The sequence below is a fragment of the Halichoerus grypus genome, chromosome 4, assembly GCF_964656455.1.
Source record: "Halichoerus grypus chromosome 4, mHalGry1.hap1.1, whole genome shotgun sequence".
Taxonomy (NCBI): Eukaryota; Metazoa; Chordata; class Mammalia; order Carnivora; family Phocidae; genus Halichoerus; species Halichoerus grypus.
This window is the reverse complement of record NC_135715.1, coordinates 192,591,879-192,607,306: the sequence shown is the minus strand read 5'-3', so window position 1 is coordinate 192,607,306 and position 15,428 is coordinate 192,591,879. Positions and strand designations below refer to the sequence as shown.

The 15,428-nt window shown below is 67.8% G+C and overlaps 1 protein-coding gene across 2 annotated transcripts in view; it reads right to left on the bottom strand.

The window, feature by feature from the left end:
• Positions 1–298: 298 nt before the first annotated feature.
• Positions 299–15,428, bottom strand: part of GPC1 (glypican 1) — a 28,748-nt gene continuing 13,618 nt past the window's right edge. The window contains exons 1-9 of one of the 2 annotated variants that reach the window (XM_036117606.2): positions 13,851–13,969; positions 7,273–7,431; positions 5,305–5,696; positions 4,371–4,536; positions 3,535–3,665; positions 3,329–3,448; positions 3,101–3,234; positions 2,592–2,767; positions 299–2,221 (exon numbers count right to left, since the gene is read on the bottom strand). In XM_036117606.2, the coding sequence (XP_035973499.1) occupies positions 1,989–2,221; positions 2,592–2,767; positions 3,101–3,234; positions 3,329–3,448; positions 3,535–3,665; positions 4,371–4,536; positions 5,305–5,696; positions 7,273–7,381 (1,461 nt within the window). In that variant the 5' untranslated portion in view covers positions 7,382–7,431; positions 13,851–13,969 and the 3' untranslated portion in view covers positions 299–1,988. Of the gene's footprint in view, positions 2,222–2,591; positions 2,768–3,100; positions 3,235–3,328; positions 3,449–3,534; positions 3,666–4,370; positions 4,537–5,304; positions 5,697–7,272; positions 7,432–13,850; positions 13,970–15,428 lie in introns of those variants that run through there. The other variant, XM_036117605.2, reaches the window with a different exon arrangement.

Below are 15,428 nucleotides of genomic sequence, written 5' to 3'. Positions count from 1 at the left end.
CAGGATGTCCAGACAGGCCTGGCCTCAGAACCACACTGGTCCCCACGCTCTGGCCTCCTGGGCATCTCTGAGGCTACTTGGCAGGAACTGGAAGCTTCTTGGGCCATGCATTAGGATGTGTGTCCAGAGCAGGGAAGGAGTGGACAGCAGGTGGGGCGTGGAGACGCAGACCAGGGGCGCAGTGTGGGCGCAAGCCCCTCCCCACCTCCCAGCGCGCCCTGCGTCGTGTCCTGCTGTTCACGGCCCAGGGATGCGCCCTTGCCCGAGCTGTCCAGGATGGGGTCGCGGCAGCCACACAAGCTCTCCAACCTTTTATTCGTACAAGGACTCAAGAGCATAGGACACCAGCTGACACCGCCTGGCCGGGGCCGCCCCCTCCAGAGACCTACAGTGCAGGCCCCGTGGGGACGGCAGGCAACCACTGCCCCAGAGCCCCTGAGAGTCCAGCTGGCCCTCACCTACGGGGAAGGAGGCCCTGGGCCCAGCCCCCCAGTCTGGCACAAGCAGGGTTACTACAGGGTGGGGGTGCCCGTGGGACTGCGCTGCCTGGTGGGACACAGGCTGGGGGCCCTGACCAGCGTGAGAGGCGAGGCAAAGCAGTGCTAAGTGGCCTTGTCGGGCCCCGGTGCTGGTTAGGACTGCTGTCCCTGGCCACAGTGGCTCAGCATCCCATGGACCCTCGAGGGTCCCCTTGCCGGAGCCCCTCTCTGGCGGGGCCCAGCCCCCTCCCCAGAGCCCACAGCAGCTAGGGCCCAGGAGGGAGGGAGGGAGGGTCCCGGGCCTGGGGGAGGGCCTGGACAGCCTGAGCGAGCAGGGGTGCCCCCAGGTCCGGGAAGCCCCAGCCCTTCCAAGCTCTGGGAGGAGGAGCCGAAAAGCAGCTCTGTGTGAAGAGATGGAAAGCATCTATGAATGTATGTATGTTTGGAAAAGCCCTTAACTGTCAAAGCCCCCCAGGCCCCCAGGAGCTGGCGGGGTCAGGAGGGACTCGGGTGGCCCTCTGGCTTTCGGGGCCAGGCCTCCTGGACGAGCTGAGGTTTCACCAGCCACCCGCATCCTGTGGCCAGGTGTGGCCTCCAGCCCCACGTGCGTCACCCCGAGTGGGGGGCCCTGGGCCTGGTGGGGATGAGAGGCAGGAGCATGGGTGCGCAGCCCCTCCGCACAGCCGCAGGGCCCTGTGCAGGCGCGGGGCCCATGTTCAAAGGGGGTGCCCACGTCTGTGGAGGGCCCAGCCGACTCTCCTGGGACTGCCAGGATCGGCACCCCCAGCCCCACACGAGGGTCAGCCAAGAGCAGCGCCCAGAGGTGGTGAGGCTGTGCCCACGCGGCCCATCTGTGCACCCCGGGCCCTTGCAGCTGGTCCTTGGAGAGAATGAGGTCCAGACACACTGGTCAGCAGGGTGCCTTCCCAGTTAGAGCTCACCCTGATGCTGAGGGCCTCTGGGGGGGCCATGGCATCACGGGGGCCTGGCTGGGTCTGAAGGGTTCATGCATAATCTCAATAGGCCCTGCTAGACCCTGGATGGCAGAAACCCCAATGCCCTCCCGGGGATCCTTAGGCGCCCAGGGGTGGGCCTCGGTTTCTGACACCTGGAGCCCAGAAGTTCTCCGTGGGAGGAGGCAGGAGAGGAAAGCACAGACTCGCGCTCTCCAGCGGGACACTGCTCAGGGAGCTGGGGGGGGAGGCGCAGGTGGGCAGGCGGGAGGTGGCCACCGGCATCCCCCAGGTCCCTGAAATACATGGCTTTTGGGGACACTGTTCCTGGCTGACCTGAGGGCCTCATACAAAATTAAAAGCCAGGGTAGCCGGCGGAGTGAGGCCAGGAGGGCCCGCGCCCCTTGCCCTACCCCAGTGCAGTTACAGCGCCGGGGTCCCTCACCGTCCCTCCCTGTGCTGCCCTGGGGCCTCTAGGCCGAGGAGAATTAAATATCGTCTGTTTTGTGTTTCGGCAAAGTCAGTTCCCGGCCTCGGCCCCTAGGGCCTGGGGCAGTTACCGCCACGTGGGCCTGGAGGCTGAGAGGACCAGGGGGAGGAGAAGCAGCAGCAGGGACGCGCGGGCCTGGGGACAGCTCGCTGCCGAGGTCTTCTGGCCCTCCCGCTCCGACAGGCCGGGGAGGGCGTGGGTCAGGGTCGTCCGAGAGCTGGGGCTCTTCTTGCTGACCCTCCGGTCACAGAGGTCGTCCGGACAGCTGTCACCACTGCCCGAGCCACTGCTGTCATCACCTGGGGGGAGGACAGGAGGCTCCAGCAGGCCCGCCTGGCTGTGGACCCCAAGCGCCAGGGACCCTGCCCCTCCCCCGGCCATGGGGGCCTCCGGCGCTGGGCAAGGCCAGCTCCGCCCGAGCACAGCTCCCGACCCGCCCAGGCCTGCCAACGCTTGATGGACATCCTGGCCAGGCTCGGCCGTGCTTGGGGACGCGGGTCTGTGTGTGTGTGTGTGTGTGTGTGTGGGCGGCTGTTTGGTGTCCATGCCCGGGCAGCAGCAGCAGCGGCCAGAGCCACGTGTGGGCCCAGCGGCTGGGAGGGCCCCTCCCCTGCGCCCTTCCCCCCCCGCACCACCCCACGGCTCCCGTCCCTGGGGCCCCGCCCGCACTGGCGTCCTGGAAGTCCACGTCATTGCCGCTGTAGGCGCCGCGGAGCCGGTTGGTCATGACCTTCAGCTGCATGATCTGTTGGCGGACGGTCATGTCGGGCTTGGTGATGTCCACCTCCACCTCGGGGTTGTTGATCTGATTGGCCAGGCCATCGCCCATCACCTCTGGGAGGTACCTGGGGGCCGAGGACAGGCCCTGGGTCACTGCCTGCCCCCTGCCAAAGGCTGCTTCCCTGGCATGCCCTCCCATCCCCTCTCCTCCTGTCCAGGTGCTGGCAGGCCTGAGACCCCCCGCGGCCTGTTGGGGTGTGGATGTGCACATCCAGAAGTGGAGTGTGGATGCACCGAGCAGGGTGCATGCCGCAGGGAGCTGGCCCAGACCTCTGTCCGGGCTTCCCTCGTCCTCCTGTGGGCCTGGCGTCGGGCACGGCCCTGTGCACATAGCACTTGGGAGACACAGGCCAGACAAGGACCCGGGTGAGGCCTGAGGTCAGCCGGGCAGCACCCACCTGCCTTTGGCCATGCCGTTCCAGCAGCGGTCATCACTAGCGCTGCTCATGGCCACCTTCTCGCTGCACAGCATGCTGGGGAGGCTGATCCAGAAGTCCTGGGCATCTCGGAGCTGCACCTTGGCCTCCGTGACCTGCGAGGCAGCGGTCAGGTCATGGGGTGGCCTGCTTGACCTGCCCTTCCCTCCCCCACCCAGCCAGGGCCCTGGCCGGCCGCAGGCCGCTCACCAGCTTCTCCAGTGTGCCCGTGGGAGACTTTTCCTGTAACACCAACTTGCCCTGGGGCCGCTTCTCTTCGGGCCCGGAGCCCTGGGGGTTCACCTTGGGGTTCCCACAGCCCTGGATGACCTGGGGGAAGACCACAGGGGTCCCAGAGGGGCACGAGGCCATCTCTGGGACGCCCCTCCATGCCCGCTGCACCCGCTTGCCCGCACCTTGGCTGTGAGTACGTCCTTGTTGTCCTGGAGGGCGTTGATGGCTTCTGCCAGCCACAAATGCACGTTGCCGATGACGCTTTCTGCTCCCGAAGGGCCCCAGAACTTGTCGGTGATGAGCACCATGGAGTCTGGCCAAGTGTGAACACACGCACACGGGGCATTTTGTAAACACGCACACTAGCCACCTTACGTCAACATGCTAGCTCACGCACACGCACGCACGCCGGCCCACCAGGTGTCCGCTCGCGGACACGTCAGCTCTTACGTGTGCTCGCACGAACTGAACTGGCCTACCACGTGCATGCTAGTTGACACGTGTTGGCTCGGATCACGTCCTAACACACGCGTGAGCACACGTCAGCACGTATGTGTGTTGGCCCGCTGTGTGAGCGCATGTTAGGACTTAGAGAGGTTGGCATCGGGCGCCGATGCGCCTCACGTCAGCGATGTCCGCTCACACGTGCGATGTGCATGCAGGTCGGTCCACCCTGCGCAGCACACGTACATGCTGGCCGGCCCGCCGCAAGTCAGCAGTGCATGCGCGCTGGCTCACGTACATGTTAGTTCGTGCACACGGCGGCCCAGCCCAGGTCACAGGCGGGTTGCATGTATGTGCTTGCTCGTGGGGGGGGGGGACGACGAGGAGCCATGACCCCAGAGGGCTGCGTACCAGGCAGCAGTCTGATTAACACACTGCTCAAAATGGCCTGTCCCTTGACCCGGGGACCCTCCCCCTCGCAGGGCCACGGCCAGGTGCTCCAGAGGACAGGCCTGGCTTTGTCCCCGCTCCTGCAGGCCCTGGGCTGCTCTGGCACGTGGCAGTGACTGCTCACCCAGAAGGTTCCTCCACTCGGCGTCGAGGTCGGCCTGGTTGGCCAGGCAACCCTTGAGCACGTTGCGGCAGTAGTCAGGGCAGGGTCGGGCGCCAGGGACCCCCAGGCAGTGTGCACAGTACGCCAGCTTCATGACGGCCCTCGTGCACTCCGGGCCCAGGGGCACCTGGGGAGGCAAGGCAGCCTGAGCCCCGCCTTGCAGCGGGGTGTGCCCAGTCCCCCAAGGAGCCCCAGGGTGGAGGGCTCTGGACAGAAGTCAGGGGGCCGCAGATCTGCCCCCACCTGGCCCTAGTCCTTCTTGGGGACCCTGTCTCATCTCAGGTGGTCAAGCAGCCTCCCAGCGGTGGGGCCGCTCATGCTCCTCACTGCTGCCGTCCCAGCACGCGACTCCCTGGAACAGTGCTGTTACTGGGCCTCACGGGGAGGCGTGAGTGTGCCCGCCCTCCGTGCAGATGACGGGACCGGGGCTGGGCTGGGAGGAGGACTTGCTAAGGACCCCAGCTGGAGGGGGAGGTGGCTCACAGCCGGGGCTGTGTGGGTCTGACTCGGGCTGCCCCTTGGGGGAGGCACCCTGCTGGCCCTGAAGGCCTCAGGCCCAGCCTGCTCTGGTCTCTGAGCGATGTTACCCCCTTGGCTCCCGTCCACCTGAGCCCTGCAGTTGCTCAGCATCCAGCCCCACGCCCTTCTGCCTTCCCGTCCTGCTTGGGACCCAGCCCGACGGAGGATGGGACTGGACAGCTGCCCACACCAGAGCCGTCCTGGGACACGCTGTGTGCACGCGGACGCGGGGGTGGGGGTGGGGGTGGGCGGCAGCCCAGGGTCAGGGAGATGGCCAGGCGGCCCTAGGGCCCAGGGGGCTGGGCTGGGAGGCAGGGCAAGGGGGGGGCGGGGGGGAGGGGCGGCGGCTCCCGAGAGCCCGGGCCGCTGTGCGCACCTGGGCCACCTTCCGGACCACGTCGCCAGCCACGCCCAGGCCCTGCACGAAGGCGCGCGCGGCCACGAAGGCGCGGGTGGCGCGCATGCGCAGCTCGCGCGGGGCCTCCCCGAAGGGCCGCAGCGCGTCGGCCTGCTTGCCCAGGCAGTCCAGGTAGTCGTCCGGGAGCAGCAGCTGCGGCCGCAGCTGCCGGAAGAGGCGCTCCAGCAGGCGGGCCCAGAACTCGGCCAGCGTCTCCTCCAGGTGCAGGTCGGCGCCGCGGTAGTAGAGCCGCAGCTCCGCGTACAGGTCCCGGAAGGCCTTGGCGCTCTGCGCGTACAGCTCCCCGAAGGCGCTGGGGAAGGCGTCCTGCAGCGCCCGCTCCGACTCGTTCAGCAGGTGCTGGAAGTGATCTGGGCCGGGGGGCGGGGGCGTGAGGCCCCCCGCGCCTCCTGTCCTGCTGCCTGCCCCCCATGCTGTGGCAGCCAGAGCAGGACTGGGGGGGCTCTGCCCAGGACCCCTGATGCTCTGGGAGAATCAGAGGCCAGGCTGCAGAGGCTGGAAGGGCCCTGGGTGCCCCCTGGACTCTCAAGACCTCACCCCCACCCTCCCATGGCCTGGGGTGCAAAAGCCTGGGTGGGGGTCCCCTCCTGGGTCTCAGGGCCTCCAACTGGGACTCCAGTTGACACTTCTGGGCTGGGGACAGACGCAGGGTGCTTCGGTGACCTACTGGGATCACCTGTAAGGTGGGCAGGAGGATCCTCTGAGCCAGGGAGTGGGATCCACCTCCTTCCTGCCCGTTCCTCCCCGCACTGCCCCCCAACCCCCGGTGTGTCTGGCCCTCCTTCTCCGTTTTTCTCTTAGATGCCCTCCCTCGGGTTCCAGAAGCCTCAGCTCTTATCATGCGCCCCCGGAAGCTGGCCTGCCTGAGGGCCCGGGGAAGATCTCCTGTAGCCTTTGGGATGTGCCCAGGGACCCAGGCAGGCCTGTTGAAGCCCTCCAGGGGGGCAAGGCATGAGCATGTGCAACAGACCTGTGTGGTTTTGGGGACATGCCCCTGCACCCTATGTGCCCAGAACGGGGCCCCCAAACAGCACCCACCCCCCTCTGGCAGGGAGACTGCACCGTCTGTGACCACACAGGCCCTCCACTCAGACTCGTCCCCAAGAGCTATGGCCACCCTCCCGGCACAGGCCCCGGGGCCCTGGGCAGCCAGGGGTTTCCAGGCTCCCCTACATCTACCCCCCACCCCGGCCTTGGGCTGTCAGGCTGGCTGGGGCAGGAGATCCTGATCAGGCTGTGGGATGGTGTGCAGGAGTCCAGGGGCTGAGATCATGGGCCTCAAGGCCTCTCAGAGCTGCCTGGTGGCTGCAGACGCACACGCTCCCTCTTCTCTCCGCTCAGGCTCTGCCAGGGCACCTTCCCCCTCCAGTTAGGCTTCAGGTCACTTCCTGGGGGCCCCACCCCAGCACCCACACCATTCCCCTGAGGGGACCACTGTGGGCAGCATCATGCCGGCCAGGGCACTCGCTGTCTGCCCAGACCTGGTGTGAGACCCGGCGAGAGTCAGGGAATGAGAGGCCCGACCAGCAGCTGCCCTGGAGATGGGAAGGCCACAGCGGGGCCCCTGCTCCCACAGCAGGGCAGCCGCAGCCTCAGTCCCCTGCCCCGACCCCGGCCAGCATGCTCGCTTAGCTGGCTCCGCACCACCGCGGCCAGGGCAAGGCCTGTCCCTGTCTGCCGGTGACAAGGAGGCACCCTCTGAGGGGCTGGCAGGGATGGGCCCCATCTCCCCAAACGTGCACATGTGTTGCTGCGCGCACCCCAGGGTGGACGAGGATGCCTGCAGACAGCTCCCGGGCTCGCGGCCCCCTGGCTTGGGCCCTGCATGCGGGCAGCCTTCTGCTCCCGCCGGGCCAGGAGAGGTGCCCCCGGGCCCAGCTCCCCCCGCGTCAGTGTCCTGCGGTCCCCGGCCCGGGGCCTGCTCACCGTCAAAGCTCTGCAGCTGGGCGGCGAGTGCGGTCTGCAGGGCGCGGCCGCTGTCCAGGAGGGCGGTCTCCAGCTCGGCGCGGCTGCGGTTGGCCAGCTTCTCCTCCATGTCGCTCGTACAGCACGTGTAGCCCTGGGGGCAGATCCGCAGGTGCTCTCCTGTGGGGAGCGGCTGCTGTGAGGGAGAGGAGGCGGCCCGGAGGCGGGGAGGGGGGCCCCGGGCAGACCCTGGGAGGGGGCACAGCGCCGGCGGGGGCCGGGCTAGGTCGTGCAGTCCCCAGCACAGGACACAGGAGTGGGGCCGCCTCTGCAGGGGCAAACCTGGCCGGTGGGCATCAAGCAGGGGTGCAGAATGCTGAGCCCCAGGGCAGGGACGTCCCATGTCATCCCCACCTAGCTCCTCCTGGCCCCTCAGCGCCCGCTGCTGTCACCATGCAGGTGAGGAGGGCCAGCCCAGGGTCCTGGCGCAGCTCAGAACTGCCTCGGGCCCTGTGTCTGTGCAGAGGGGCGGGCTGCCAGACCCCTGGCCCACCGGGGCAAGCTTCCCGGCCTGGAGGGTGCCCCCTGCCTGGGCCCAGGCTGAGGATGGGGAGGGAGGAAGGGATCCCCCACCCCCGGAGGGCAGGGCAGGGCAGGATAACCAGGGCCTCCCCCCCACCCACACCAGGCCAGAGGTGCAAGCTCCCATGAGGACCGCGGGCCTGGGTGGGGCTACCGACCGGGGGTGCCTGGTGAGGAGTGGTCCTGCATGCGGGGGGTCTGGACACACCTGTGTCCCTGTCAGGGGTGCGCCCCTTCCTCTGCACCTGAAAGCCCCCCTCACCCCTCGTGTTCCCCAGCAACACACCACCCATGCTTCCGTCCTGGGGCCAGGGACAGGTGCTCGGTCAACACAGCCCTGCAGACACACCGCTGAGCCGTGCAGGAAGGGGTGCGGGCCAGAGAGCAGGCGCCTTTAAAAATGGGCCCATGCCAGTGTTACAACTGTGGTTCTGAGGCGGGTGCTGTGACCCCATTTTGCAGCCCAGGAAACTGCGCCTTGCAGAGACTTGGTTTCCCGTCCAGTCCACGCTATGCCAGGAGGAGCCAAGCAGCTCAGTCAGGCTGCCTGCTTGCAGCCCCCCCACACCCAGTGCGCCCCCCCACGGCCCTCCCCACCCCCCCCCCACCGGCGGTATTTCCTGCCTCTAAGCTGTGGAGGAGGCTGGGGTCTAACCCAGACAGGGGCTGTGGGGAAGGGTCACCTGTGCACTGTTGCGGGGTAGGGTGGAGCAGCCTGGGCGGAGCTCCGGGGGTCCCGAGGCTGTCCTGAGGGCTGGGAGGGTCAGCAGCCCCAGCAGAAGGCCTGGAGGGCACAGGCAGCCTCCAGTAGAAGCTTGGGGCGGGGGGTGGGGGGGGTGGGGGGGGCGATAAAGACGTAATTATCCCGCGGCTGAATTGGTTGTAAAGAGCCTGTGGGCACCACCAGGTCAGACCAGGCTAGAGCATCATCTCCCGCGCTGACGCGCACAGCCCCGGGCTGGTGAGAAGCGGACAGGACAGAGAAGCCATGTGTGGGCGCCGTGCCATCCCTGTGACAGCCAACTGCTGGCGGCCCACGGGCCACTGCATGCTGGGGTGGGACTGGAAGAAGGCTGTCAGAGTGCCTGGAGGAGCCCACTCAGACACGGTGGATGAGGGGAGGTTTGGGGGGGCACAGGTGGGGGGAAAGCCAGCCCCTTCTTCTTCCTCTTCCCACATGGGCCCTGAGCAGTCCCACTCCCCAGGCCCCAGGTGCCCTCAGCTCTCAGACACCTGAGCCCTGCAGGGCTGCTTATCTGGGGGAACCACCACCCCTTCCGCCAGGGGTGTGGAAGTGATGCTAGCATGTCCGTCTGAGGGGGGCTGTGGCCCCCACCTTGGGAAAGGGCCAACCTTGCGGTAGACAGATTGGCGCTCAAGACCACCTGGGCCCATCTCTGGGAGGGCATCAGGTCTGTGGGGCTGTGACAGTTGGGGATCTGAGACCTGACCCCCTGGGTGAATCAGGACTTTCAGGGCCTTGTGGGAGCCAGCTGGGGGCAAGGGTCGGAGCCTGGCTCCCCAGGGCCTGATAGGGAGGAGGCACCTGCCAACATTCCTATGCCCCTTCTTGTGAGGGGTGGGGTGGGCAGGTGTCTCCAGGCAGGGACTGGGCCCAAGAACACCTGCCATCCCTCTCTCTCAGGGCCTTTACTGACTCTGACTTGTGGCCCAGGACCCTTGCCAGCAGGAGGCAGGACACCGGGCAGGATGAGGGTCCTCTCCATGGGGTCCCTGTGCACCCAACCAGGAGAAAGCTGAGCTCCCAGCCTCAACAGGGGCTGGGAGAGCATCCTCTGCATGCCAGGCTCCCCATGGTGCCAGGGGGTGGGGACATGAACTGGGGGCGTGCCCTGGGACGGGGGGCAGGTGCCAGCCTGGGGCTTCTGGGGGACACCCGGGGCTCTGCTGTGCTGGGCACTTGGGCCAGGCTGGCTGGGTGGGCAGTGGGTGGGCACCCACAGGTCTTCAGGTGGGCACGGGCTACCAAAGCGAGAGCTCTTGTAGGCCACAGGGACGGACAGCGTCTGTGACTGGCTGCCCTCCCTCCTGAACCCTCCGGTCCCCTGGAGCAACAGACCCCCTCCCCGAACCTGCCAGTTCATGCGGACAGCAGAGAGGCCGGGTGGCGGGGGAGAAACTCGGGGAGACACAGGGAGCCCCCCTCCCCCACCGCGGGCGGGCTCTGAGTGGGCCCCTGGGCACTGTCAGCACAGCCACCACTCCCACCCCAGCGGCCTCCCGGAGCCTCGCCAGCCCTGCCTGGCCACCTCGTCCAGCCGCCCGGTGGCCTGCGCTGTTCCGGCCGCCCCAGCACAGCCCCCGTCCCTCCCTCCCTCCTCGGACACACGGGAGTGAAGACACGGAGCCAGAGCCCGGGCGCCGGCCTGAGGTCCCGGGCGGGCTGGGCCGAGGCGGCCCCCCCAGCCAGCGGCAGGGCAGACGCAGTGCGCGGCGGGTGCGAGAGCGGTAGTCAGGACTTTGTGCTTCTTTCCTGCCCACCCCGGCCCAGCTCGGCCTGCGTCTGCACATCAGCCAGCTGGAGGGGGTTCGGCAGGGCACCCCTGCACCCCCTGAAATGCAAGCCTGCGCCTCCTGGTCTCCTGGTCAGAGCCAACTCGTGCCCGGGTGGGGGGCTGCCAGGAGCGCAAGTGAGCTCCCTGCCCCTGGCAGTGTGCAAATCAGACTGAAGGATTTCTGTACGTTGTCATTCCAGACTCCCAAACCCCCACCTCTCCTCTCAGCTCAGTACCCGCAGAGGAACGGAGACTTGCCTGGGGGGGGGGGAATGCTCCCCCTCCCCGCCCTGGGAGGCATCAGCGGGTCCCCTCTTCCCACCGACCCCTCCCCCAGCAGGCCAGCGACCATCCCTCCTTTCTCCCTCGGGTGCTTTGCTGTTTTTGCAAAAGCTGGCCACATCCAGAACTCTCCCTTCCCTTAGCTTGTGGGCACACTTCCTCCCACGGGTGATCCTAGGTTTTCTGGGGAGAGAAAGGGGAGGATAGTTCATTCCTCACCGCGGTCCCTGTGGCACGGCTCCTCCGGGCCCCGCCCCCAAATTCCCAGATGCCCTCTGATCCTGCTCCTCAGGTTAAAGTCCCTGCACCCACTTCCCTAACCCCATCAGCAAGCAACTGCTTCTCTTCCTGGGCGGCAGGCCGCATGTCCATCTTCTGCCCTCCAGATCCAGACCTCCTGGGGTCACCCCAGATCCCCAGCTCCTCTTCACTAAGCCCCTCCCAGTCTGTGGCTCAAACGTCTCTAAGGCTCACACGCTCCCGCCACCTGCTGAGCCGCTGCTCCCAGCTGTCCTGTCTCGGCAGCCTCCCAAGAGCACGCCCACCCAGCAGCCAACCTCGCCGGCACTGTCACCCCAGTGCTTTAGCCCAAGACACCCACCCCAACAGTGGTCACCACTTCCAATGCTGGACAGACCTCCTGTGGCCAGGCCCAGCCTGGCAGCCACCTGTCCCTGGTGGCGCTAGAGCCCTCCCAAGGAGACTGCAGAGGGAAGATGGCGCCATGCCAAGCCCCTCTCTCCAGAAGCTTCTACTGCTCACACAAGAGGATGCAGACTGTCTGCTCAACCTGTCTTTAAAGCCACATCCCAGAGGCTCCGCACCGACGGTCCCAGCCACCCCTAGAAGGCTCCAATTCACTGCAGACGCCGGCACCGGCCTCCCCGCGCGGGGCGGAAACGCAGCTGCGTGGACAGCTCCAGGCACCAAAACACGCCAAGGGAGAGGCCCGGGTCTGGAAGAGCAGGAAGGGGGCTGCTTCCCCACCGCTCCCCTCTACTCAGTCCTGGACCCTCCATCGGGCCTTGCTGGCAGGCTGGGGGTGGGCAGGTATAGAAGGCTTTCCCCCAAGCAATATTCTTCTGGACAACTGCCCCCTGCCCACTCCTGCTCCTGGACCCCATCCAGCTCCAGTGGCCACAGGATCCCGCTGGCATTGTCCACCAGTCTGCTGGGGGTGGGAGGCACTGAGCAAACAGAGGCAGGTTCCCTGGGCACTGTCCACACGGGAGCTCCAGACCTTCCTCTCTTAGCCCTCTGTCCGGAAGCGTTTGCCCCTGACTGGTCCCTGTCAGAGGGTCACACTTGATCATCCAGAAGGGTGGCCTCGGACCCACCTTGCAGAGGACATTTCAACCATCATCTCCTACCCTCCCGTACTAACACATCAACAGCACCCATAACCCCTCCTACCACTGACCCAACCTGCCTCCCTACCCCCGACCACCCAAAGCCCCCCTCCCCCACCATTTCAGGCAAATGACAGCATCACCAAGGAGCCTTCTGCCACTGCCCGGCAGAGTCTCCACCAGCACTGGGACCCAAAGCCGAGGGGCGTCGCTGCGGACACCTCCTCCCTCGGTGGGCAGGAGGGGCAGGTCGCAGGCGGCGGAACAAAGGCTGGGCGCCAGGTGCCCTGGCCAGCAGCTGCGGGCCAGGGGGCTGGACGGAGCACCGCACGCCGTGGGGCGGGAGCGGGAGCGGGAGCGACAGCGCGGTCTGGAGATGTGGTGGTGCTCCTGGCGCGGCGGGGACCGGGCGCTGGTGCAGTGGGCGCGGTGGGCACCCAGGGGGTGCGGGGGCTGCGGCAGGCAGGCGGGCAGGGAGGCAGAGAGCAGGGGGGCCACGCGGCGGGGTGGGGGGCTGCTGCAGCCGGGGCGGGGGGAGGGTGGGGGAGGAGGGCAACGCGATTGGCGGGGAAGGGGCTTGCCGCAGTGGGCGCGGCAGGCGTGGGGAGGGGGTGGCAGCAGACGGGACTCGTGGGGGCTGCGGCAAGCAAAGGGGAGGGGGATGGGTTTGACGGAAGAGGAAGGGGGGCTTGCTGCAGGAAGGGGGCTGCGGCAGGCGCTGGGAAGCACAGGAAGGGATGGGGGTGGGGTGGGGTGTTAGGATGCTGCGGGGATGAGAGGGACCCGGGGAAGGGGAGGTGGGGAACTGTAGGGGAGAAGAGGTGGGGGGTGCTGGGGTGCGGCCAGGATGGGGTGGGCATGGGGACTGGGCGATGGGGTCCTGATGGGAAGGGGTGGAGAAGCGGATGGGGACGTGGACGGGGGCCACGATGGGCTTGTGGTGCGGATGAGGGTAGGGGCAGGATGGACAGAAGATGGGGCCGAGGCAGTGGTGATGGGGACAGGGGTGGGAATGAGGATGTTGAGGCGGAGGGAGTGAAGGTAGGGGTGACAAGCCTGGGGATGGGGATGCGGGGGGGCGGGGGGCGGCCGGGGAGATGGAGATGGCTTGGGTCCGACGGCTGGCTGGAGCCCAGGCGGGGTCACCCAGCCCGGATCCCAGCCCCGCAGACGCCACCCGCGCTGTGGCCCGAGAGCCCTGCGCGGCGGTGGCGGCGGCTCCAGCGGCGGCGTCCCAAGCTGCGGTGGCGGGTGACGCTCCGGGCGGCGCGCGACTCCGGGTGCGGGCGCGTGGGGGGCCTGGGGACCCGGCCGGGGGAAGGCGGAGGAGCAGGACCGGGCCGGAGGGCTCGGAGGCGGCGCGGGCGGACGGGAGCCGGGAGGAGCTGCGGCCACCGCTGCCCCGGCAGCCCCGCCACCGCACTGGCGCGCACGGCGAGGGCGGCGGCTCCCGGCGCGGGGACGCGCCTCCTCCCGCAGCCCCCGCCCCGCCGCGCTCGGCACCGCCCCGTCTCCCAGGAACCCGCGGGCCGCCTGCCCGCGCCCCCTGCGGCCCGCGCCCCCCGCGCCCCCGGGTGCCTCCCCATCTCCGGGCCGGGAGGACGGGCTTGGTCCCTGCCGCAGAGCCGGCGCCCGCCTGGGGCTCGCTGCTCCGGAGTCAGGCCCATCCCAGGATGCTGGCGGGGCCTGGGGGGCGGGGGGAAGGGTGTCAGGTTTCTCCCCGGGGTGCAGAATGGCAGCTGACCACCTGGGAGCCCCCTCTCCTGCTGACGACGACCAGATTCCCCCCCCCTCCCCCCCGGGTACTCAAAGCCACCATCAGTTACCCCACATCCCCTACTTAGCCCTCTCCAGCCTCCCAGTCTCTCACCTCAGTGACCTGGGCCTCCATCCCCACTGACCTCCTTCCCCTAGGAAACAGCAAACCCGACCTGGGCACAGTCCATGGGCCGAGCCCCCACCTCCTCCCTGGGCACGAGCCCGCTCTTGGGCCTCTCCCTCCTAGGACACCGGGATAGCTCTCACCGATAGCCTCTACTCCCTGGAGCCCTGGTCTCGCCTTCCCCCGGCTGCCACCCCCCTGCAGAACACCACCCTCTCACCCACTCAGTAGCACGTCTGTGTTCTCTGTCAGCCAGCCGGTAGGCACGGACACTTGCCTGGCAGGCAGCTCTTGATCCAAGTCCCCTCTCCAAGGCCTCAGCACCTCAGACCCCAGAAACGGCGGGATTCACAGGTAACCCACGAGGCTGCTCTCTGTGCTGCCTGCTTCCTGCTTGGGGACCTCCCGGGCAGGCCACCCTGCCAGTGGGCACCAGGCTTGGGGGTGCCTGGGTGAGGCCGGGGGCCTCATCCATGTGGTCACAGCTCTGGCCGAGGGGCCGGGCCACCTCCAACTAGCCTCCCCAGGATTGCTTCAAGGTTCCCAACTCATGCCATGGCCTCAGAACAGATCAGGAGGAAGGGGACCCTGGGTCTGGGCCACCTGTGACCCCAGGTCTTGGTTGCAGGGCAGGGAGCGCTCCCTTGGGGCCCAGGGCTGAGTGCTCCCCCAACCTCACCCATCAGGCCGAAGTTAGCCCTGCTTTCTCATCCTTGGCCCACGCTGGGCTGCAGAGAGCACCCCCGCGGGCACGTGCACACGCCAGTCCCTGCTGGGGGCTGGGCAGTGTGGGGCTCTGCCTCCCCTCCCCTGGGGCCTGGGGCAGCTGAGGGTGCCCTGTGAGAGGTCCACAGGGAACGACCTGGAGCAGCAGGAGGGCACACTGCAGCTCAGAGATCCTCTCAGCTGTGTTCCCCACGAAGACACAGCGCAGGCCCACCCATTCACCCCTTGAATGCCCAACAGGCAGAGGTGGTACGGACTCTCAGCTGGGCCAGAACCCCGAGCAGACCCTCCAACTGACGGAGCCCGTGGGGGCACACTGTGACCTGGGCCCACTCTCAGCTCAGGCCCCATAGATACGACCAGCAAGGGGCAGAGGGCTCGGCTGACCCCCTCTCACTCAGCCACTTCCCACAAAGCCTGGTAACCACGTCCAGAGTCTCGGCCAACCTTGGCCTGGCGTCCCAGCCCGTCGCCCCGATCCAGCTTGTGACCTGCCACGTCCACTAACTCTGGATCTCAGCGCCCTTCCCCCTTGCTCGGCCCTCTTTCCACACCCACTCAGCTTTCCCTCCAGAAAGCCTTCCCCGGTCCCTCGGGGCCACAGCACCTGCTCGTGCGGGCAGCCCACCCCGGGGCCTTCCCCAAGTCCCAGGTGGCCACCCCCCGTGGCAGCAGGAGCACCACTCTGCCTGCTGGCGGGCGCCTCCACTCCCCTTCTCTTGCCTCCCTGCCCAGCACCCAGGCCAGACCTGGGTCAATAAACAGCTACATATGAAGAAACCGTACAGAGAGACTCTTTGTCCAGGGCTGGCATTGAAGGCTTAACCCCATCCCGGCCCC